The sequence below is a fragment of the Maylandia zebra genome, linkage group LG20 (genome assembly GCF_041146795.1).
Source record: "Maylandia zebra isolate NMK-2024a linkage group LG20, Mzebra_GT3a, whole genome shotgun sequence".
Classification (NCBI taxonomy): Eukaryota; Metazoa; Chordata; class Actinopteri; order Cichliformes; family Cichlidae; genus Maylandia; species Maylandia zebra.
In genome coordinates, this window is record NC_135186.1 from 28768162 (window position 1) to 28793238 (window position 25077).

A 25077-nucleotide genomic window follows, 5' to 3' on the forward strand; every position below is an offset into this window, starting at 1 on the left:
AAGCTGATCTAGACCAGCTCAAATCAACACTTCTACAGCGCAATTGGTATGAGGTGTTTGTGTCCAAATGATTTTGTGCCGTGCTTACTTTTTGCATATTGTGGCACTGTATGTTATGGCCAAACATCTCCACTCTGGACACATCTGTTGAAAGGACTTCCAGAGGTCATGTGGTTTGTTCAGCTGCAACTTTGCAAATCTAAGTCATCCTGTCATGTTCTTTTTTTTTTTTTTTGACAGAAGAGGCTTTCTCCCTGCAACCCTTCCAAACAAGCAACATTTATAAATCTTTTTCCTAATTGCACTGTCATGAACTTCAACATTTAACTGAGACTAACTGAGTCTGAGATGTATTAGTTGGGCATCCACTCCTGGAAAGATTGGCAATTGTCTTGAATATTTTCCACTTGTAAATAATAGTTTTCACTTCGGAATGATATATTTCAAATTGTTTTGAAATGGTCTTATAACTCTTTTCAAACTGTTGGCAATCAAGGAAAGGTCATCAGAGATCAACCCATCAAAATTGATGGGCTGCTTGTCTTGTATTCATTTAATTTTAAGACCTACAAAGGACCAGATTCTTTTCATTAGGACATGAAATGTAAAATCTTGAACGAGGAGGAGGATGCACTTTCTTTTTACCATAACTACATTTTAGATACTGTGTATTTGTACTCTAAACTGTTTTATATTTCACTGCCACTAGATGGAAGCAGTCTGCAACTCTTCTATTGTGAACTGTTTTTCCTTATAAGCCACTACGAAAGTGTAAAACCATCTAATATCAACAAAGTTATGCTGGTGCCCCTTATCAGCAGGGCAATATTCAGATACGATCGGAAATTACTATGATTTGACACAATTCCTGCCCGGATCTGAATGACCTTGTACAGCAAACATCTGTGATCTGTAATCTCGTCTGAGTTTTTTTTCTCTCTCCCCTAAATATTATTATTTTTGCAGTTTGTACATGCTGCCCCTACTCTTCGTTCTGAGATTACAGTGTGTTTATGTAAATCCTTTCCTACTTTGTTTTAAGCTTTGATGCTGCTGCCTTCGAATTGCAATAACCATTTATGACCCGTGTTATTTTAAAGACCTGCAGTGCAATGATAATCCGTTGTTTGGGGTCATGATGGATGTTATCAAACTATTTCCCACTGGAACTCGAGAGTAATATTAACCCCCCACCCTAACCCCATCTGTGTGCATATTTTGTCGCCCCATTAGGAATATTTAATTTGAAGCTAAAGCCAACGTGGCTGACTTCTCTTGTGCTCTGAATGTGCGTATTTTATAAAACAAAATGTCTTGGTAGACTTTACAAAACTTTGCATATATCCATGTCAACTTCCTTGTAGCCAAGGTGAAGTACGGGCCAAAACTTTGGGACAGTCGGCTAGTCTCTGTTGAGCAGGACAGGTAAAGTTGGAGGTTCACCAAGGTTACAGGTTGCGGCAGATCCGTGTCCACACAGTCAAAATAAAAAAAGGCACGGCATCAATTTGATTGAACAATGGGTTTCAAAGTGATAAATTGAATAAGTAAAAATGTTAATGAATATTTAGTTAAAGTTTATTTGTTAACGTTGCTTAAATTTTGACTCTGCTCAAGAATCGAGAAGAATATACTTCAGTACCTCTTTTATTTTGAAGTCTCCGCCGGAGGTTGTATTTTACACTTAAGCTAGTTTATCAGTTCGAATGCCAAAACTCCTTCCTTAGTTAGTTAGCAAAGACGGAAAGAAGAATCCGGGGGTAGTCTGCAAGAAACGGCATGTAGTTTACACCAAGCGTGTTACTTACAGTTTTTGTCGCTCGCCGTTGCTTTGCTCTGCTTCTTCACCGGAAAACTGCTTTTAACGTCCAGCCAACATCATGTTCCTGCGCGGATCTAAAAAGCGACGGTCCAACCGCTCGGTAGGTGCCTATTTTATTTTTTGTTTTTCCCGTACATTTATACCTTAATAACTTTCAAGGTCATTTTGAATATCATCATCTTTCAGCACAAGGTAGCGTTTGGAGTGATTTAAAGCTTCCGAAGCATTTTCATTGTAAAAGCAGGCGTGAAATGAACTTTTAGTACATTGAAATCCAACGCAGAAAGCAGCCCAAGCGGAACTTCGTCCCACCTTCACCTGGCTTTTGTTTCCCTCCAACATTTTTTTTCCTACGCTCGAAATAGGACAACAAAAAATAGAATCATCTATCTGCCACAGAGTCCCACATTCTTTGTTTCTTGGATCATGTCGAGTGCCTCAGGTGTAGTCAGAAGGGTGACTGTGCGTCATCTTTGTACCTGTGCAGGTTAGGATGGGGTAGCTGTTACCTGGACGTGTTTATTACCTTTGTCAAGCTTTCATGCTGTGTATTCAATTATGTTGTGGTTGGAATGCTGCTTTATAAAGCAGCCTAAATAGTCAGGAGTTTAGTGACGAGAGAACACCTACGTCTGTTTTGACACGGAACATCTGGCTCCGCATCTCACCTGGACTACATCAACGTCCAGGTGAGTTCAGTGACTGTAGATCCAGCTACTATTATAACTAACCTATACATTGAAATTAACATAAAAAAAGTATAGTATTTCATGTTAATTTGTATAAATACTCCATCGTAACACAAAGCACACACCTGTTCCTACCTGTGCATGTAATAACAGTCCTTAAGAATTAATGAATATCATGAATATTTAATGCAACACTCTCATTACACCAGCATTAGAAAAGTGAGGTTTAACTCATCTTACAGCACCAGTGTTAAACACCTATGTATATATCTTTGGGGTTTTTCCTGCATCTACAGGAAACAGTGTTGGTGACCAAAGAGATTTTGGTCTTCCACTAAAGGACAACCAGCCAGCCCAATATAATTATTTTTAACCATTTTTCAAAAAGGAGTTCAGTTTACTCTTACTAAAGTACAGTTTGTTTGCAAAATTACTGCAAATAACAGAAGAAGACATACTTCTGTTAAATAAGGTATCAAAGACTTTTCTTAACTACACGCAGACCAGTCATGGTTATGCAGTTAGTCACTGGCCCAAAGACCTGTTAAGCCATGAAAAATCCTTGTCGTCTAACTTAAACAATTTTTAGACCTATGTGAGGCTCAGTAGGGATGAACTGGCTTTGTAATTCATGCCAGGATGTGAGATTAGAAATGATCTGCAGTTTAATTAAATGTGGTTAAATGGTTATTCATATTCCCCCTTTAGTGGCATGGGTTTCCTCTGGGTTAACTGGTAATTCTAAATTGGTTGATTTAACCCTCTGATGGATCGAGGCATACCCCATTCCCAACCTGTTTCAGCTGGGTTAGCAGCCTTTACGACATTGAGCTGGTTAAGCGGTTAAGAAAATTGATGGAAAATTAAACGTCTTCCTTTTCTTGGCAATTGAAATACATTTTAGTCATAAATTGTCATGTAATTTAACAGCACTACACAGACATCTTAATTTATGTTCTGTTGTTTTTCTTGTAAATATTCTTCAAGAAATCTTCTGCGTAAATGTGGTGTGATCGACATTGAAATGTGATAAATAAGTCATAGACTGTAGACTTTGCTCTCCCACAGTGCAGCTTTGAACACATATTTGAACAAAAGCCTTTTGATTTAGGCTGGATTACAAATTTAATTAGTGTACATGATTTGAGAATAGAGACTGTGTACACAGTAAGTAAACAAGGCCCTCAGCAGCGATTTGAAACTCATGATTTCCTTGCCACAGTGTCTCAAATAATATATTTACTGAAGCACTCAAGTGCTGAAGTGATAGATTAGCCTCATTAGATTCAAATATTTCCCATATGGCTCTCAAGTAGATGTAATATGTAAAGGAAAAAAACCCTACTCTGTCGTTCAAGATGGCGATCTCTTACTTTCCCTATTATTGATATAATGAATCTGCAATTTTATCTGCTAAGATATAACCAATTTAATTGTGCTCTCAACTCCTTCCCAAATGACAGCTTGACAAATTTGACTGTATGCTTTCTTATGCTACAATTATTTGGGATCTGAGAAGCTGCTGTCATAAGATAATGTGTACTGAACTTGCCTACTTTTTCTAGCAATAAAGATGTAGATGTGGCTATAGCTGAATTTCATTTTACTAAAAAATATTGAAACATAACAGAGGGAAAAGGGGAAGTGTCACAACTAGAAATCCCTTTAGCTGCCTTGGTTTGAGTCTTGGTGCAGTCATTTAATTCATGGTATTAGTAACACATGTGCTTTTTCTACTGTGACTGCAAAATCAGGGTTCAACATAACCCAGCTTGGGCCAAGTAAAATAGTATGTCGGGCAATTTCAGTGGCCTGTTCTGGCCAGTGACTGTGTTTTCACCAATTATAGTTGTACCTGTGAAGCAATGCCTTGATTTGCTAAAAGTTTATAATTAAAGTAAATGTAAGAGGAAAGGAAAGCGGGGTTTGTTACTGTCACAGGTAGCCAGGTGGTTAGCTCGCTAGGTGGAAACTAGCGAGCTAACTTCCTGCTAACTTCTAACTCCGTTAAATTAAAGAAATTCTGTTTTCATGGATGCCTGGATGTTAAACTTAATTGTTACACCTGGTAAAGCAGCAACACTGATCATTTTATTGAAGATGAAATAATTTAGTCAGTTTTTACCTCTCAGTGATGCTGTGGTGTTCGTTTGACTTTGGGACCTGAAGGGGACGGAGTTTTGGACCCAGATTACTCCACGAGGCTCCTGACTACGGTAGCCGTAATGCTCAGACAATCCATCAAGCGGTGTGGCTTCGTAGCTTACCAAAGTCATACTAGAACATTTTTTGACAGAATTTTGAGCCCCGTGTACCACATAAAATCAGTTCGAGGTCGGCAAGCACAACCAGAATTCATATATAAGGCACACCGGATTATAAGGCGCATTGTCGATTTTTTTTAAAGAATATTAAAGGATTTTAAGTGTGCCTTATAGTGCGGAAAATACGGTAAACGTAGCAGAAAAGTGACAATGGTGCTGCAGGACTTACACACTCACTCACATTTACAACTATAAGTATATTCATGCAATTAAAACTCAGATCCGCAGGTCCCAGGGGACCAATGTGGGAAGGTGTTATGTTGGACACTGAAAATGTAGAATGTTTGAAGAGAGGAGCGTCCACTTAGCGTGCTAAGACCACAAAGGCCCCCAACCTGTGACCTTTCCTGTTAATGCTTAATCCATCCAACACCTCAGCGTTGAGGTCCAAAACCAACACTTAGTCATTCTCTCTTATGTGGGGAGCCATTTTTTTTTCCACTACCTCACTCAGCCTCAGTATGGGCCACATGATATCATTCAGATGTATTATTTATCCTTTCCTTTAAATTATTGCATGTAACCCCTGGTTAGCCAGTGCTGTTGCATGCTGATGCCAGATAACAAAGCTGGCAGTCTTTCAGTTTGTCCATTACCTGGTTACATGCCACGTGATTAAATTTTATACCTACTTAGTGAAAACAAAGGACCTGATATGAAAAGTCTTGACGCCGCTCAAAGTGTGAACACATGATCCGCACCCCCCCGGACTTGTGAATGTATTATTTACTTTACCCACACTCGGTTTAGAAGAAACTTCCTATCACCACTCCCATCACATCCTTCACTCACAACACAAAAGGAAAACCTCTTTGTCAGGATGCAAACTTGACACTTTATCTGTGGTGGAAGCCTGAAAGAAAACACACACAAAACCTTCAGGTCTGTGTAGCCTTGATAAGACAATATAGAACTGACAGATATGATTCCATGTTCTTCTTTTGGCTCATTTTTAGGTAATTTTAAGCTTTTCTCAGGATTCCTAATCCTTCTTTCTTTATTACGTCACCATTGAGGCAATGCTTAGCTCTTCATTACTGTCTGCACTTAAGTGAGTGAATAGTTATGCTTTAATGTTGACCCTCTAATCTGTTTTGTATAGTTCCAGTAAATCAGTTGATAAATTTCACTGCCTAGGGTGGCCACTTTGATATGTTTCAGTTAGTTTCCAGAGTGGATATGATCACCTAATTTGTATTAGTTAAAATCGTAAGTTTTTGTTTTTATTTGTTTGAATGAAAAAAGAAAGTTCCAAATGGTATAATGTGTGTATTACAGAACTTTGTGAAGGCAGTTCACAAACAGTCGTGTCAACATCTCAAGTCTCAATAAAGTTTAAATCATGTGTAATGGGTCTTGAGTCAAACACTCACAAAGCATGTGAGTGTTTGAATCAAGCAATCTGCAATTAGTTGTGGCAGATTGCTGTGCCCTCCTGGAGACTCGTTCTGCCACAACTGATTGGGGAGTAAGTTGAAATAGAAGAAAGGAAAGAGTGTGTAGAGAGACAAGGACAAAAAATAAACTATAGGAGAAAGAAGACAAACGTTCATGACATGAAAATTTGAAAAGTTGAGAGAGAGAAGAAGAAATGTTCATTGGTTCATGGAACGTCTCCCAGCAACCTATAGCAGCATAACTAAGAGATGGGGCGGGTTATCAAAACTTTTGATAAAATAAAACCCCCAAATATTTTGTTTATAAACAAAAAGAGACACATGTTCACACTCTGTGGCTTTATATAAACAATCCATAAACTGATTGGAGGATGTAATCACCTTGGTATCATCCATTAGCAGGTTATGGAGCTGAGCGACTTAACCATTTTTTTTAGTGTTATTAAACTGGGCACGACAATATAGGATAGCAACTCTTCAATCATAAGTCAGACCCTTCCTAAAGCATATTCTGGTTAATCGTTTTGTTGTCGTTGTTTTTTTTTTTCACAATTTCTCAGTAAGACTTAAAACTGAATATTTAAGACATAAGGTCATCGGAAAAGTGTTTACTGAGGTCACAGATCAAAGTTGGAGAGGCACGCTTTTATATACACATTCATGCAACTGCACATGTTTTTGCAACCAGTCACCCAGTGCTGCCCAGTAAACAGACTATGGGTTTCATTCACATCTGCATTGTTCTTGAAAGTTACGTAGACTTAGAGTACAAAATCTCTGTCCAATTTTGTAGTGTTGGCTCTCCATGTCTGTTGTTATTGGGGCTGAGAGACTATAATGTTTGTCAAATTACTTGTGTTACACCTTCAGACAAGTGCAACAAACGTCAAGCATCGGTTTCACTGGTTTCTCTTACGAAAAGTGAAATCCAGTAAGGAGCAAGAAAACATTTTTAAATCTGTTTTCTATTCCTCTGTGATGTTGATGTCACTTCTTAAAATTGGCCAGCTAAGCAGTTTTTTTTTGTGCACCGGCACAAGAAACTTTGTTAATCAATTTCTGCTTTGCTTAAACTATCAAAAGGGTGTCTGAATGGAGAGAAATTACAGCGAAAGCATAAACATATAAAGTGTCATTTAATTTCTTAACTCTTTGAATTGAAAAGTAGTAACACCCTGTAGTATCCTGAAGTGTAATCATATCAGGTCAGCTACAATTTCCAAAAGCATTTTTATCCTGCAGCTATTCACTTTCATTCGCTGAAACCTTAATAAATGCAATATGTAGGGCTGTGTTAGATGTACAGACCTTTTTTTTTAGTGTGTGCCTCCAGGGCTCGGTCTGTCACTTTGTCAGTGCGACATCTCAGCCGTTCCTTCCAAAGGAAATAACAACTGAAAGGTTCAGTCACCCAGAAATCATCTGAACGCTTCATTTAACCCGTCTTGTCACTTTTCATACCTGGCTTTGCTAACAGCAGTCCAAGCCAAATTAGCAAGGCAGCGTGGAGTAAAACTGATCCCAGTGTGTGTCATCGTGTTCTTTTTAAATGGCAAAGCTTTAAAAAAGGCATGCAAATTATAACTCATACAGTAGTTCTGGATTAACTAGTTCCCACGAAGCTCTGTGCTGTCATTAGTGAAAATACCTCAATATATCAACCCTAAAAACAGCTACATAACTCCTCAAACCATCAAATTTTTTAAAATTGAAGCAACTTTTTTTTTAGTTTAAGCCTCTGTGGTTTCTTACTCCACTAATAATATACTTTCAGCCCTCAGATGTCTGTTAGATAAGCGAAGTATCCTGATTACTAGTCAAAGTAATGTGCTGCAGTTTCTGAGATGGCTCATAAATATCTCAGCTTGGGAAAACAGGCTTAACGTGAATAACAATGATTATGTGGTTAGTGTGGCCTGAAAAATAAAGACAGGTGAACAGGCACGCACAGGTACCGTGTTGTATCACATATCTGCATTTTATTACTTCGCTTGTTAAACTCAGTGTTGTTGTTGTTGTTTTTTAATGTAGAATTTCAAACCAGTTGTGGCCAAAAAAAGTAAGAATCTCAGCAGAGGGAAAAACACTTAAGTAGCTTCCTTTTTGTTTACCAACCTGGGAAGAACTGTAAGCTTTCCCCTCTGTCAACAGTAAGTTCTTCTCAAATAAGATAGAGGTTGTGTATATTAAAGGACTAGAGAAAAAAAGGTAGAGACAGAGTAACTATACTGAGAGGGAAAGGGTGCAGCTCTCATCCTGTGTCTGCTTCCTTCCTCCCATCTCTAAAAAGAGCTTTGTGTATGCAGTAAAGCTGCAGCAATAGAACTGAGATATGAAGCGGCTGATTTAGTGCTAAGCTGCGGAGTTGCCTTCAGCAATGCTCAGTCAGCATATTTGGCAGGAGGAATATTTGGGATTTAACTACCTGTCATGTATTCCTCCATATATTTCTGCAAAACAAAGAGCTTTGCTTGAACTCACTGTTGAGTTTAATATGTAACTGTGTGGCTGAGCTGAGCTCAAGTAAACAGGTTTTGTAAGAGGATCGTTATGCCAAATTATGGGTATCACTTACCATTGTGTGTGTGTGTATTTTGTAACCTAGAAAATTAAACACCCACTGCTGCATTGATTAAAAACACAAACAGCTATAAGAATACTTTATTATGTACAGGCATGGCGTACCGGAGCACACAGTATCTACTCAAACTATCAGTGATGTTAGGTTTATGTGCCTTAAGTACAGTGTTAGTACAAATACAGTGTTAAGTACACATCACTGACTGTATATAAAAGATAGATGGGCTGGAGAATAGTGACCATATTTAGGCGAGTGGGTAGAATGCAGTTGTTGGGTAAAGGAAGCAAGCTCATTTAGCAAGCTGAATCCACAGAGCCCAAGACAGTTCTTTAACCAGGCTCTAAACCTGCTTTTTATTGCTTTTAAGTTGGAAGTATTAACATGTAAGTCATAGATGGTATAAATGTAGCCAGTAGGATGTGGCCCAGTGATTTTTTTGACCAAACATTTCAAAACCTCAGTATTAACACTTTGGCTGCTGCCATGTTGGTTTCTTTGAGTCAGAAATGACTATATTTTGGTGAAAGGGTGGCGTGCTAAGCTATCAACTAATGTTAACTAGAATAGAACATAGGCTATTCAAGGGCAACACAGACATCAGTATCTGCTAATTAGTCTGAAATAACTTCTACAAACATGGTTGAAAGGTCTGGTTTATGGCTCATTTACCTGACATGATACATAGACAGCCACAGCCATAGCAAAATCAACATTTTCACCTAAACTTTGAAAATCAAAACTGTCCATATTAGGGATTTCTCGTTAATATAGAAAGCAGTCTTGAAACTCACCCCTAATTCATAGTGCCCAAACCATTTTTATACCTGGCCGTTTTGTTTGCTGCTTTATCTGCACTGACATAACACATGGATATTATGTCTATCTCTGCCACTCCAAGCTTGCAGTATTCGGTAAGGTTTTGGTATAATAGGATGGGGGGTATTAATAAACTGGTTAAGACGAGTAATGACAGCCCACGCTCCCCCCACAAACATGCTAAACTAAAGACTGAAGTGATTGAATTTAAGCACATTCTGCTTGAGGCTTAGGTGGACTCGTTAGCTCACTCCGGCGTTGATGCTTTTCCTTCATGTCTAGCAAACACTCTATATCCTTATTCTTTTGTGTCTTTTGCCAAAAGGCACAATTGAATCATGTTCCAGTCAGAAATTACGTGAGCTAAAGTGATTTGTGTTTTTATTCAGCAGGAGGAAGAGGATCCAGACAGAGGCCAACCCTGTATGCGCTGCGGAGACCAGTGCCCCGGCTTCCGTGTCCATGGCTGGAGGTATGAACTGTAGGACTCTTAAACACTGACAGCGGTGCCTGTGAGCTTTGCAGGAAATGTTTGTTTCATACCGTAGAGTCATTTTGCCCTGCTGGACTTCAGAAGCAAAACAAAGTATAAAAGCAATGATTTTATGGCTGTTTTTTTTTTTTTTTATGCCACTTTAGCTGGAAACGTGATTTATAGAAACACGACCCCTTAGCTATTTAATTGTTTTGCAAACAAAAAACATGTATGCATTAAAAAGGAAAAAAAGTATGTGTGTGGTGTGCGCGGTCAGTTTGTCAAGTGATAGTCATGGTCAGCGCTAGTGGTCCAAGTGGAGGAGCAGAGGAGTTTGCGGCATTTTAGCAGCCCTTTGCTGCCCGATCCCACCGGGCTAAAGCTATTACAAAAGCTATTGGGGTTTTTATAGCTGCTGGCATGAGGCCGTATTCCTTTGTGCAAAACAAGCGGCTTAAACATATGATGAACGTGCTTGAGCCACGCTATTATATCCCGTTGCTATTACATCCACTTCAGTGACAAGATCGTTCCAAGCATGTATGAGCAGAAAAAGTGTAACGTTATGGCTGAACTGCAGATGGGTGGACCTCAAGGGCAATGGAAAGCTACATGACCATGACTGCTCATTATATCACAGCAGTGGTAGATACAAAGCCCTGCACTGCCCTATATTGCACCTTAATTAGTTTTTTATATAATTGCGTGGAATGAGTCTTAAGTTGAATGTTTTTTAATGGGCAAAAAATACTTAAATTGATAAATGGCGAGTTAAATTTTTCTTATCTTTTTTCTTTTTTTGCTGACCCAAAAATTGGGGATAAATGTTTTCATACCATGTCCACATTGTGTTCAGAGGGTTTAATTTGTCTTATTCGTACTTTTTAAACTGCTGTATACCTCTTTTACTTATTTGTTCAGAGTTGTTAAACACTACCAAAGTCCCTCCTGATGAACAATTCAACCTCCTCTGTCAGGTCTGTTTTTGTGTGCTTTCTTTTGAGCCCGTCTTTCCTTGTCCTCTCTCTTTTAGTCCTTTAGTGTATATCCAGCTGGTGGGGTCTCTGGTTAGTCTAATCCTGTCAATCTTGCTAATAAGATTAGGCCTTACTGCTGTGATAGCAACCCTCTCAACCACTTCAAACCCCCCTCTGTCTCTCCAGTTTCTGCTTTTCAGTGCACTTTTCCTTTTTCAGATGGGACTTCTGTGTTTCATTACGCTTTAATGTATGGAATAAAAACAGAGGCTGCTCCAGCTCGACAAATACTACAAAGCTAAGGGTTACTGCTTGTTGTTCACATTATTTCAGAGGTTAAAGATTAAAGAATGAGTCACTTAGAAGGAAACTAGGTGATTCAACTACATTGTGCTGTGTTTGGTGCTTACAGACCCAGAAACTCTTGAGGATGATCACAGGGTTTGACACTGACACACAAGATTTATTCCTGATAATGAAGGCTGCATTTATAACCCCTAATGTGTACTACATGGTTGAGACAAACTGGCCTCGTGATGAGAGAATAAAACAAAAGGCAGGAATGTGTACTTCATAAAGCCAAAAGCCTGTAATTTTATCTTTTTCCTTTTTCAGTTTTCTCTCTATTCGGGTCAAGATAAAAGCTTAGAAGTTAGCACGGAATCTGAAACACGTGTGCCGCACTCTACCATGCACGTTGATCTGTTTACAGTGCATTTAATCTGTGTAGCATTAACAAAATGCTGTAGTTCATTGTTTACGTTTTTTCATTACTCGTTTGGCTGATGGGCAGATCCGAAATGACATTGGGTGAGCTGACAAGGATAAATGTCTTGTTTAGACGTTGTAAGTCTCTTAGGCGATCCAGAAGACTGAAAACATGAAAGTGATTAAATGATTGAGATTTATAGGGGTCAGACTTTAAGACCTCGGAGTCTGGCACTAATTGCATCTGTCTAAATAACCAATTTAAACTCACACCTTTGCTGATGGAGAAGATCTTCCAAGTGACCACAGGCTCAGCTGCTGATGCTCGGTGAGAGGGAAGTGATCCATCTTCATCCTGAGCTTTATCAGGCACAGCTTAAACTGAGGTGGGGGCAGATGGTGCTTCCGCTGCCCAGCAGCAAGTGAATTGAGTTACTTTTGACCCACAGGTCCCCAACACACTTCAGAAGTGTTCAAAGTCGCCATTGCTATTAGTCTGGGTGGCCATGCGGCAATTACTCTGTCACTAATTAGTGGCAGGGAGTTATGGGAGGAGGCCCATCTGCTTCTTAAAACCAGATCTGTGGAGAGTTCACAGTTCCCTGCTGCAGGTATAGATTATCACACCAGCAGCAGCATTTTAAAGAGTTATCATATGGCTGCTATACTAGACCCCTCACCAGTTTTAATAATATATGCTGATTTATAGGTTCACTCACAGTCTGGATTAGAATTATTTATTTTTTCACCAGTTTTTATCTTTTTGTTTACAACTGTTTTAAGTTAGTTTCCAGTAGGTTTCCTCATTTCATTTCATTGTTTTTATCTTCAAAAATGTTCAGTTTTACTTTCCGTTTGTTATTATGATATGGTTGTTACTTTTTGGATTGTTGTTAACTACTAAAAAATAATATAATACAAAAATACAAACACGTTGACAAATCGTACCTCTCAGCCGTAAAAGGCTGATGGGGTATTTTTTTTCCAGTTTAATAAAATGTGTTTTTCCACACATGTTTTTTTTCTATTTATTTTAGTTAACTATAATTTCCTAGATAGGCTGCTTGAAGTTAGTTGTAGTGGGGCAAATTTGTCAGTATTGATTAGTCTTCTGATTATCTTCCTGATCAATTATATTGCCATTAAAGTGCAAAAGAAACAGGTAAAGCAATAGTAAAGTAAATTTTTGTTTTCATTTCTTTGTCTGTGTAACCATCAAAATGAAAACATAATCTCTGGACTATATTATGAGCACCAAGTGTTTAGATTTAAGAAGCAACAGTGAGGTCAAAAATAGCTGCAGATTGATTTGTTGTCAGTAGACTAAAGGGATAATCTACTGTTTGTTGAAGCACCTCTGATGACTCGGATGCTGATCCTGGAAAAAAAAGAGAAAACAGGTCATTCTATTAAAAGATTGTAATCACGCTGCGTCTTTTTGAGCAATCATGTTTTTCCTGGTATTCATTCATCATTCATCTTCACCAAAGTCGGATGAGCCGCTATGACTTCGGAGATGTGTCGTGACTTCACAGAGACCATGAGCCATGCTGTCGGTTTGATATATCACTAGAGACACTTTGTACTCATGCATGGCCATCTTGATCACATAACATTATAAATACTCCACTCTACAGCACAGCATTGCTCACAGGATCAAAATCTGCTCCGCTTATGATTAATAACTGCATACAAGCTACAGATAGTCCATCTGTTATGAATCAGCTACAGCAGTCTGGTCAGGGGAGGAAAGACGCAGTGACTTTATGCATCGTGATTGTCACTTGATGTTTCATATCTTCAAAGGCAGCGTGAGTAAATTGAGAGGCTTAATTGAAACGTTCATGGCATGTACACTTTAGCTTATCTTTGTGGGCAGATTTAAAAGTCACAGGGCTTGTGTGTACTTTGAGATCTGTGTTTGCATTTTGTGTAGTGTATGGTTCCGTTCAGAGCCTTTTGTTTGCACCTACTATCGGGGCGGAGGAGCGTGGGAGTGGGGGCTATAGGGGGACATTGAAAAGAGCTGCTCAGACAGAGAAATTATCAGATGGAAAGGACCTGCCAAAGAATATCCTGCTCTCACTGACAGACAGACGGCAAGGCAGTAGGAACCTACTGGATGCAAGAACAGAACAAGTCTGCATGGGACTCCATCAACAGGCCAAGCCGGACTAATTTGTCATGGTTACAACAGGTAATGGAGAAACCAGATTTTACTGTTAGGATTAGACAGAAAAGAAACTCAAATAATAATTAAGTTGGGAGATGTGAAGGAAAATGCTTTTAGATGATTATTGTTCCTTAGTCTGACTTTATGTTGTTTTGTACACTTTGTAAAATTATCTGTATAGTGTGCAATATGAGGTACTGATGTACTGATACTGCTGTTACTCAATCCCTCCTTGTACACAACTGGCTTATTATATATCGCGCATTACCTTTTGAGGACATGGTAACATAATAGAAGGGCGGCTTTATTTAAAGACTTAGAAATCAGTGATAGTGCAGGGTAAAGTTTTACTGGCTAGCCCAGTAACCAAAGGGAAGAAATTGTAAATCATTAGTTTCGTTTTTTTTATCTTTCCATTTAATCATTCTGTCGGTGGAAAAACACACACTTCTTATCTGTATGTTTTCAGTCAGACTATTAAGTTCATTTAGTATTATTCAGTTGCTATAGCCAGTAATACAAACAAAAGATACACCATTAACAATAACAGAATCAGTTTTACCGGACGTATCGGTGATTGTGATTTGGTTGGCTAAAGCAAGCTTAGAGGCAGAGTGTGAAAGCGTCATCTGCCATGTCTTAATAAAAACAAACTAACTTTTTCTTACACATGTAAGAAAAACCCACTAAAAAACTGCACATTGGCTTCTTTTGTTACAAACTGTTGAGTGGTGTGTTTCTTGTTTGCATGCAGTAGTTGCACTTGGATTAATGCTGCATTTTTCTTGCATTTAAAAAGTTTGGGCACAGCACTACATTTTTTTTTTTTTTTTTTTATCACCAGGATTTTTAACCAGTTTAAGTGGTATCATTGAATCAATCTTAAAATTTATTTAAGCGGCAGACTTCTGTTAAGTAAGGCACCACTCACGATATGTAACCCAATCAAAAACCCTCAGTGCTTTTTGCCATTTGCAAAATAGCAGCCGACAGGGACCATTGCAACTCTCAGCAGAACCTGCTCTAAAAATGTCATGCAAGTATTTTTTGACTGGATGTTGTCTCTTTTGGTCGTTCTTGGTAGAGTTTTTGACTCATCAGTGCTCAACGTGGCGCTGCACATATCCAGAGGGGACAGAGCGCAGATGTGTTACATCAGAGGCTTGTGAATGAAGTAATAGAACAGGACTAGGCTCAGCACCGCACAGCTTGGTAAATGGCACTGCTGAAATAGCCCTCTGTTTGTGTGTTTCTAAAGTCATGATCAAACAGCTACTTGCAAAAGAGCCATAAAATGGGAATGTTTTAGAAAAGCTTCCTGAGTTTCTGTACGATAACTGCAGATAACCATATACTGGGGTTACTGCCTTTAGATTTATGGTTGTATATTTACAGGGCATTTGGAACATGTGCGTGTACCCCATCTTTGTATAAAAGAAGAAAGGCACTACTAGACACTACTATCACATTTCTGTAGCCTGTTCTTGATTTCAGTCATACAGTTTCATCCACCAGAACAGAAATCTTGCTAAAAAAAAAATCACCCTTTAAATTAGTTTATAAATGTAAACAAAAATCGATATTTCAATGATCTGTGACAATGTGTGTAAATAAAAGACAAAACAGGGCTAATATCAGACGGAACGTGTTTTATCAAAGTGTAGCATATGTCAATAATTTGGCATGTGCATCTGTTCAAACAGGGACCCTAATTTGGTAAAATACCTGCAGAGGCATTTGCACAGAGAGGCATAATTTGAGATTTTCCTGTAATACCTTTATACCCCACATACTTCCAAATTGGCTCTTGTCTCGGTAACTGTAGGTTGCATGTGAGAGTTGGCACCTGCTTGTAATTAAAGCACTTGCTAATGCTTTCGTGGTGCGCAGACTGCTGGTGGTACTGGTGGGGTGAGAGGGTGGAGAATCTACCATCTGTGTCCCATAGTGCCAGGTCACCTGCTGAGCATCTTCATTCCCCTAACCTTTTATTTGCATAGGAATCCACATAAATACAGCTGGGAAACAGATTTGTGCCACTGTAGCTTAGCTTAAGCTCTCTTGCTGTGTTTATAATTATTTATATTGGTGCTAACTGCTTGGCAGCCATGTGCATAGAACATGCCAATGCAAGACGGCTGCATATACTGAATGTGCAGTTCTGGGCCTGAGAAAAGGAACTGGAATCCCATAGAAGTACTTCTCATCTCTGTTTTGTCAACTATTCAAGAATTACCTTGTGTTGGGTAAAGACATGCAGTGATTACTGGCTGTCACCTGGATGATTTTTATGAGGCAATTGATTAGAGGTGGAGTGCTCATGCATTTTACAAGCAGTTGTGTGATGGTGTGTGCGGGCTTTTTGGTCGTGTGGGGTTTGGGCGCTGATATAAAGCAGCTTTGTGCCTTGTGAACTTGAGCCACAAGTGCCAGCTGGCAGACTGTTATGCAATCGCAACAGAGATGTACACATGCAATACATGCTGCTTATGGACATATTGTTCAATCTCCAGAAAACAACAACAAAAAACGTGACACCCACGCCTCACTGTTAGCCCAGGGCACTTTATTCTGACTCTACTGGTCCCACACACAGGCACACCCACCACCAGATTGATTGTAACAGTCTGAGGACAAGATAGGTTGTAATACGAGGCTGAGGGAGATTATTGCTCCCGTCTTCACCTCCCAGTCCTAACTGCGCCGGATTGACAGCTAAGCTTATGCCAATGACCTGATTTCCTGCTTGTTTGGTAGAAAAATACTCTGGATGTGCTGGCGCTGATGCAGATCCTGTAAGATCTTGGTGTAATGAGGGCATGAACTGGTCTGAGATAGTGATCTGTAGATTGCGTAGCCCCTAATCAGATTGTGACAACTGCTGTATTAGTAATTTGTGACGGCAGGGAGTCTCGCAGAGTGTGTGGGCCGGTTTGTGACGTAATGTTTCCAACGCAGCGTGTGTTCATAAATAATATGGTTATGCACAGTGGAAGTGTCTGCATTAATGTGGCCTAATCCTAATAAAAGTCTGGCTTAAATAAATGTTTAATATGTTTTAATGGTCACAGTGAAAAAAATCTTACGGATACATCTGAAATCAGGTTAAAAACTTTGTATTTTACACCTGGCCACTCGAAGATCGAGGAGAACACTTGGAGTTGTGTTTACCAAGATTTTTGACATTAGTTCAGTTTTGCCTCGGGAACTCCTCTGTCTCCACAGGAAGATTTGTGTGCACTGCAAGTGTGTACGAGAAGAGCATGCTGTGCGCCCGGTGCCAGGGCAGCTGGAAAAGATGATGACAAAGCTAGTATCTGACTTCCAGAGACACTCCATCTCTGATGACGACTCAGGCTGCGCCTCCGAGGAGTATGCATGGGTTCCACCTGGGCTCAAGCCTGAACAGGTAACAATCAGGGTGCACAAGAGAAGTCGAGACATAAATTAATGCTGTGCAGGCCTACGTGATGCTCATTTACTTGGACATGTTCGTGCATAGACTGGTTGTAAATTAAATTGCTCTATATTTGGATAAGTGGGTGTTTATATTCTCTATATGAGCATAATTGTCTTGTCATTCAGGTTTACCAATATTTTAGCTGCTTACCAGAGGACAGGGTGCCTTATGTGAACAGTCCAGGAGAGAGATACCGAATCAAACAGCTGCTGCACCAGCTTCCAGCCCACGACAGTGAGGTAACATCTCTGCGACTCTGACTTTGGATGCTTTAGACTTGAATATAGGGGTGATGTGCCTTTTTTAGTTTAAAAAAGCAACAAAGAAAATCAACAACCAGCCTTATTTCTTTTTATTAAGCTTCTTTCTTTTAATTTTTCTTTTTTGGGTGATTGGTAGGTAAAGAGGAAATTCACAACTTTTGGAAAAAATAAATTATATTTTAATCTCTTCCTATAGTCATTTTTAAAGCCAGTTTTACAATAAAATAGTCTGTTAATCCTTAATAATGGTCCTTTCTGCTTCAATTATACAACAAATATATTAAAGAAAAGAATGAAAAGGTTTCACAGCTGCAACACATGAATGTCAGCTTTAACAGAGAAAGATATTTCTTGAAAATAAATACAGGGGACATGGATAACGCAGACTCTTACTTGCTATCTTTTGGTTTGGGATGAGAGTTTTACACTTTACTGTCATTAAAATAATTGACAGATAAATTGTTAATGACAGTCTTCATACATACATACTTTAGGTCTAGTTGTTTGAATGCTGATGTGAGTTTCTGTGTCTTTTTCAGCCCCAGTACTGTAATTCTCTGGACGAGGAGGAGAAAAAGGAGCTGTGTCTGTTCAGTCAGCAGAGAAAAAGAGAAAACCTGGGCCGGGGTGTTGTAAGACTTTTCCCAGTAACTATGACTGGAGCAATCTGCCAGCAGGTAGAGATTTTTTTTCCTGTTGAGGCCGACATAAAGTTATAAACCTCACATATGAAAGCATAAAAAGAGCACGTCCAAGTCATGAAGAATGAAGTCAGTGTAGGTGCAAGTAGATACAGGCACAGCTCAGGGGCCACATGATTACAGGGCTGTGGAAGTAAATTGCTGTGCAACCTGGAGCATTTACCATTTTGTCAAAGGATATACCACCTAACTTGCTTCCCTCTGCACCACCCCACACCCATCTATTTTTCCAGTGTGGCAGACAGATCTGCGGGGGTGATATAGCCGTGTTTGCGAGTCGGGCAGGACACGGCAGCTGTTGGCATCCTCAGTGTTTCCAGTGTGCCTCCTGCAGCGAACTGCTGGTCGATCTGATCTACTTCTACCAGGATGGACAGATATACTGCGGTCGGCACCACGCTGAAAGGCTTAAGCCCCGCTGCCAGGCCTGCGATGAGGTGATTGTCTCCCCAAAATCCTCTTGCTTTTTTTTTTTTTGTTTTAATATAAAATCTCAGCAACAACAGTATTAAATGTTTTTAAATGTTTCCCACAGTAATGTATTTTATTTGTATACATGAGTGCATGCAAAAGGGGGAGTGTGCACACTTGTGTTATTAAAGAATTATATATATGAGGTGTACAAGGAAGAGTAGACTTACTTTAACAAACAATAACTGCCTCTCCACGGCCACACGCCAGCTCTATCATCCTGGAGAGAAGTTGGTGATGATAGTCTTTGTTCGTGTCCAAAGCCTGCTCACGCAGGCTTTGGACACGAGTGTCGGTGCACCACCTGCTGCTACTTCTGGTTAGAGTGGCCTGCTAGCTAGCAGCGAATCTATAGAGGAGAACAAGAGCTACAGTAACAGCTGCAGCCCAAGATGGTGGAGTTTGAGTCCATCCCCAGGCAGCTGAATGAGAATGAGCCAGCAAGTCAGCATAATGTCATAAAACATGACGTGAATGGGTGAAACATTAGTGAGTTAGTTAGAGTTAGCAGTGACTGAATTTTCATAGTGAGGGCATTAGTCAATTAGTCACAGGTGGCATTGTTCTCTAACACAAATAATAAATGCCAAGTTGCTAAATGCACTTGGGAGGCTATTAGTACAACTGGGAAGTTACACAAAATAGTTTGTTGATGTTTTTTTGCAGGTTTGTGGAAGTAAACTACAGTAGGAGAGAAAAACATATAGTTATGTTCTTAATTTTTTTGGACAGAACACAATTTTTGTATTTTTTCTCATCTGTACACCACCACAGTGGATTGTAAATAAAACAGTTAGTATGTGATTTAAGTGCAGACGTTCAGCTTTAATTAAAGGGGTTTAACAAAGAAATTTATGTTAACTTTTTTTGGAATCACACACATTTTTTACATACTCCCCACTTTCAGAGGCTCAACATTAATTTTAATTTTAAATATGAATATTTGTTTCTATACTTGGATAAAGTGTAAAAAATGACTGCCTTAGGGGAATCAATGGACATACCAAATTCTGTTTCCTGCTTTTAGATTCACTGGCAGGCCTTTACTGCTGCTGCCTTCAGTTGCTGCTTATTTGTGGGTCTCTGAATTTAGTTTTGTATTTAATAACTGAAAATCATGGTCTGTTGGGCTGGCATCAGGTGACTTGATTTCATGTGTCCATTTTTTTTTTCCCCAGAATCTTTTTTTTTTTAATGCTTTCTTGCAACATCTAATCTGGCCTTCTTGTTCTTGATGGTTACCATTGTTTTGGAAACTCTGTATTTCCATTCATAAAGGTTTCTCTTAATTGTAGACTTTGATGTACCCGTGTCCTTGATTTGCTTGGCTGGATGTTATGCAGGTGTTTTTCTTAACCATGGAAATAATTCTCATAAGTCATTATGCAGTTTAGTTGTCTTCTGTGGTGGAGCAGGTTGTTGATTTGGCCACTCGTTATGATGGCCTTCCTCACTTGCATTGACATCTCTTTGGGCCTCATAAGTAAATTTATAGTGAAAAGCTAAAGTACAAATTCAAGACTTTGAATCAGCTTCAGATATTATGTCTGCTTCATTTGTCATTAAATAATAAGGGACATAAGTGTGCATGACTTCAGAATATCCAGTTCAAATATCTTTCCTTTCTCATGTAGCCATTCCCAGATTGGCTATTGTTGTATTTTAGCGTTTCCCAGAACCAGTGCATGCTATTTGTAGAATTTTCTGTTGGTGTCTTCTGGTTTTGAATAGCTCATCGCTGTGACTTAAGGGATTAGTTGAGATAGTTGACAAATGGATCTACCGCAACTGACCTACAACTGGCAGTTAGACCCAGGGAGTGGCTAAGCCTACAAACAGAACAGCACTGATTGGATATTTTGTACTCTGTTTTGTTAACCTAGTTCTTCAGTCTTCTAAAGTTTACTTACTTCTGTACCTGTGAAATTACCTCTCTGTCTCTCACTTTCTTTTAAACCTAGATTATTCTAGCAGATGAGTGTACGGAGGCTGAAGGAAGATATTGGCACATGAAGCACTTCTGCTGTTTTGAATGTGAGGCTGCTCTGGGCGGCCAGCGTTACATCATGAGAGAGAGTCGACCGTACTGCTGCTCCTGCTACGAGTCGCTGTACGCAGAGTACTGTGATACCTGTGGAGAACACATAGGTACTGAACTAAGTTTAATGAATTAAGTTTATAGTGAAGCCATGTTTTCACATTACCAGCCTAATTTGTATATACCAGCAATGTAAGTGTTTATTTGTCTTTAATCATTCCATCTTTTTGACGTCACTTTTTTATAATATTGCATAGTTTTAGCATGTTGTTATTCATCATCAGAGCCTACAAAAGGACTTATAATAATTTACTAATATATCAAGAAGAGCAGCTAGAGACTGCACACCTCCACCATGCCTGAAAATTAAAAAATCAGCATGCATGAATTAATTTAAAAAATCTGGATCTGGATTCGTTTGCAATACTTGCCTGAGAGCATGAAGATGATGTCTGCCTTTTTTAAATTGTGAATCATTTTAATAACAGCTCTGCATCATTGTAATGTGATCTCCTGTATGCTAAAGAGACCCTTTGTCTTTTTCATGTAGGATGTAGTGCTGAGTGAGAAAGGTGTTAGCTGTGATGAAGCAAAGACACGTCGTGATACTTTAAGCAAACTTTTACATGTATCCCGTAAGCAGATATTCTGATGATGGTATATTCTTACAAAGAAGCCTGTAATACACCATATTTGTTCTCTAAGGGCACATCACTCGCATCACTAATGTCAGAGTTCTAACAAGTAACTACTGACCAATAGTATAAAGTGTTATGCATTGCTTTTAAATGTGTTCTGAGGTAATAAAGATTGATTTTAAAATTCCACAGCTGACACACAAATATTTCCTCAGGTATCGACCAGGGTCAAATGACATACGACGGTCAGCACTGGCACGCTGTGGACTCGTGTTTCTGCTGCGCCCGCTGTCAGCTACCTCTCCTGGGGCGTCCCTTCCTCCCTCGCAGGGGCCTTATTTTCTGTTCCAGGTCCTGCTCTCTGGGAGAAGACCCCAATAACTCGGATTCCTGCGACTCTGCTCTGCAGACTAGATCGCCTCACCATAACAGACAGTATGGGACAGCAGAGAAACACCACAAGCTACAGTGTGGTTCTCCACTGCAGCCACTAGAGGGCATCAACCCCATTATAGCTCCTGCAAAAGACTGCATTCATACTGCAGTGGAAACCAGAGGTGAATAACGGTGGAGCTGTTGTGCAGTGAGTTCACATGGATTATGTTTTTGTGCTTATTGTAACACATTTATTTTCTCTGCTTCTCTCAGGTGTCCACTGCACGGCTCCAGTTCAGAATGGAGTTCCTTCACCCAGTCATCATCTTCGTCAAAGAGGCTCGTACTCACCTCTTCCACACATTCATTTAGGGAATGGCTTAGGTCCTTCTTGGCCCAGTGACATTCCACATTACAGTTTACTTCCAGGGAACTGTGCTATCAAACTTCCAGGCAGTAGTCCCCAGCCCGAAGGAGAGCTAAATGGAAGTACTGGACTAAGTGGTCTTAATTCAAGAGGAACCTCTACTGAAATTGACTGTAGAACTTGGGTGGAAAAGACAAATAAAGTTATGCAAGGTATCAGAAACCACTGATACTGGCATGACTATTATATGCTTCTTATAACCCTTTTTTCATTGTCTCTTAACTACAATATGTCTTCTATTTTTCTCTCTTCAGCAAATCCTCCTCAAAAGAACTCTCATGTGAACAAACTCATTTCACCTGACTCGCCTCCTCTTCCTCTGGACAACCCCTCGGTCCTCCCACCTCCCCTGCCCGTGAAGTCTCGTGACTTGTTGCCCCGGGATTCACCTTCACCAAAACTCCAGCAACCAGAGGACAGACCCTGTGACTCTCCACCCCCGCTGACTCGCAGCAACACAGCCAGAGTCAGCTTCAGAGAGCCAATCAGCAGCAGCTACTCTATGGACGAGGATGAGGATGAAGATGAGAATAAGGAGGGGCTGCAAGAGGGTGAGGAAAACCAGGAGGATGAAGATGAGGGGGAGGGAGGTTTCGGAAGCAGGTTACATCTGAAGAAAGGCGTCCCCCCACACATGGATCTGCTGGGTATGTCTTCAGGCACTTTGAATATTAACTCATTCAAATGAAGTTTTCTTTTGTGTGTGTTTCTCATAGTTACTCATTCTTTTTATTCCAGATGGATCCTCGTACCAGCAACGCCATTTAAGGCGAGGTTGGGGTCGTTCCCGCATCCCTTCAGACCCTGCTCTACACCAGGGGTCAGAGAGGCGATCTCGACGCTCGCAATCCGACAGGCCCAGGTTGGACTCCCTAGACTGGAGAGGCGAGAAAGACAGAGACAGCCGAGGCGGCTCCGATGGCTTTTCTCTGACTCTCCATCCGGGACAATACAAACACGAAGACTGCTGTTCTACCTGCTCTTCATCCTCAGACTCAGAGGAAGAGGGCTACTTCCTGGGACAGCCCATTCCTCTACCCCCGCAACTTCGAAAGCAGCCGCCCGAGGAGGGCAAAGACGTAGGCGGAGAGGAGGGGAAGGAGGGGCAGAGGGACTTTGGCCTGAGGGGCAGCATAAGGCGGAGAAGAGCTCACAGCCTGGGTGCAAAGGACAAAGATAAAAACTGTGCTATTTCCTAACCACAAACAGCTAACCACGTTAAAAACACAGCATGTTATTTTTTTAGATTATGGTGCAAAGGAAAAACGAATGACCATCATCATTCTGATGTTTATCGGCTTTGTGACAGCGATGTAATGTCAGATCGAGATGACATGTTTAGACTTATCCAAGGGTGAACCACAGCCAAAGTTCCTGACTTAGCAAAGGGAAGCAAAATAAACCTGAGAGAAGTCACTGCCTCCCGTTGACGCCTCATTTTGAGGTGAATGAGTCATGCAGGCAGTGATGAATGGAGCAATGTGGAGTCATTATTTGTTACACACCTTTGTAAGTTTGCTCATACTTGTTTGAACTGAACTTTTAAACACTACCATAACACACAGTAACACATGTAACCTGGGGCCAGTTTTACAGACAAGCTCTCACTGTTGTTTAAATGTGCCTAAATGGTACAGTGTAAATTAAAGTCGGGCTGATGTATAAAGCTGAGGGGCCATCTCAAACTGCACAGCTAACTGCAGAAAGCGTTTTCTCTTCCGGAAAAAATGGAAGATACAAAGGATGATTACTTTAAATACAACACACAAGTCAAGCTCAGGATGCAACCATCAACTCGCTGTGTTTTCTGTTTTGAAGAACCCACAATATTAGAGTAAGGTTCCCATATGAGCAGGCACTTGACAACAGCGAGGAGGAAGAAATCATAACCAGGATCAGGGTGGAGCAGTTGTGTGGTGCAACCAGTTTGAGGTGTGAGATGAAAGAGAAGAGGAAAAAGAGGGTTGTAGAGAGGTGAAGACCAAAAAAACAATAGAAAACACAAACAGAGCGCGGTTAAAAGTTAATGACATGCGACAATGGCTTATAAACATGAGGGGAGTGGAGAAGAAATGGTAATGCTCATGTAAAGTCCCTGAGGGAAGTCCTGATGTATGGTTCTGGATTAACCAGTTCAGCCTTAATTACAAATGTAGAGAGGGTGTCTGTCTCCTGAGCCCTCTCACTCCTGGAGGCTGCATCTAAGTTATATCCAACTGACTTAAGAGCAAAGTTAAGATGGGACAAAGACTGCAGACCAGGCAAAAATATCTGTTAAACTGGCTCCAGCACATTTTGTAAAAAGAATATATTTTTATGTCTGACTTACTGTAACCACTTTCCTGTGCTCTTATGTGCAATCTGTATGTGGCTGTAAAATACTACAGTTATACTTACACTGAATAGCCCAGTAGTTTGGAGGTGACGTTTAATGACTTCAGCAAACTGTGGTTGTTTCAGACTTTGAAAATCAAAAGTGTAATTTGTGTGAGTTTTTGGAGGTCGCTTATCTTTTTTTTTTTGTATAGTTCAAATGAAACGCTGCAAAATCTGTAAACGTTCTTAAAGTCTGTACTCACTCGTCATTGGAGTGTCATTTATTTTTCTATGCTTGGTGTAGGTCACTGTTGTTGCTGGTTTTATTTGGGGCAAAAGCAAGAGTCTGTAACACCCTTGTGTTTCTCTGACTGTATGCTGCATATATGAGTAAATTTGTTTAACTTGCTTGCCTAAATGTGTGTA

General features: G+C 40.0%; 1 protein-coding gene across 4 annotated transcripts; it reads left to right on the plus strand.

The window, feature by feature from the left end:
* The first annotated feature begins 1698 nt into the window (after nt 1–1698).
* prickle3 (prickle homolog 3) lies at nt 1699–25069 on the plus strand. Of its 4 annotated transcripts, XM_076877990.1 has the most exons (12): nt 1905–1922; nt 10019–10101; nt 13882–13986; nt 17188–17371; nt 17548–17661; nt 18225–18362; nt 18620–18823; nt 20819–21005; nt 21749–22090; nt 22182–22487; nt 22590–22982; nt 23074–25069. In XM_076877990.1, the coding sequence occupies exons 4-12, from the start codon at nt 17261–17263 to the stop codon at nt 23532–23534; spliced, it is 2256 nt and encodes a 751-aa protein (XP_076734105.1). In that variant the 5' UTR covers nt 1905–1922; nt 10019–10101; nt 13882–13986; nt 17188–17260; the 3' UTR covers nt 23535–25069. The 4 variants fall into 4 exon arrangements, with proteins under 4 accessions (XP_004546438.2, XP_004546439.2, XP_076734105.1 ...); XM_004546381.5 differs by lacking the exon at nt 13882–13986 and having other exon boundaries at nt 1699–1922; XM_004546382.5 differs by lacking the exon at nt 13882–13986 and having other exon boundaries at nt 1699–1922; nt 10022–10101.
* Nucleotides 25070–25077: the final 8 nt, after the last annotated feature.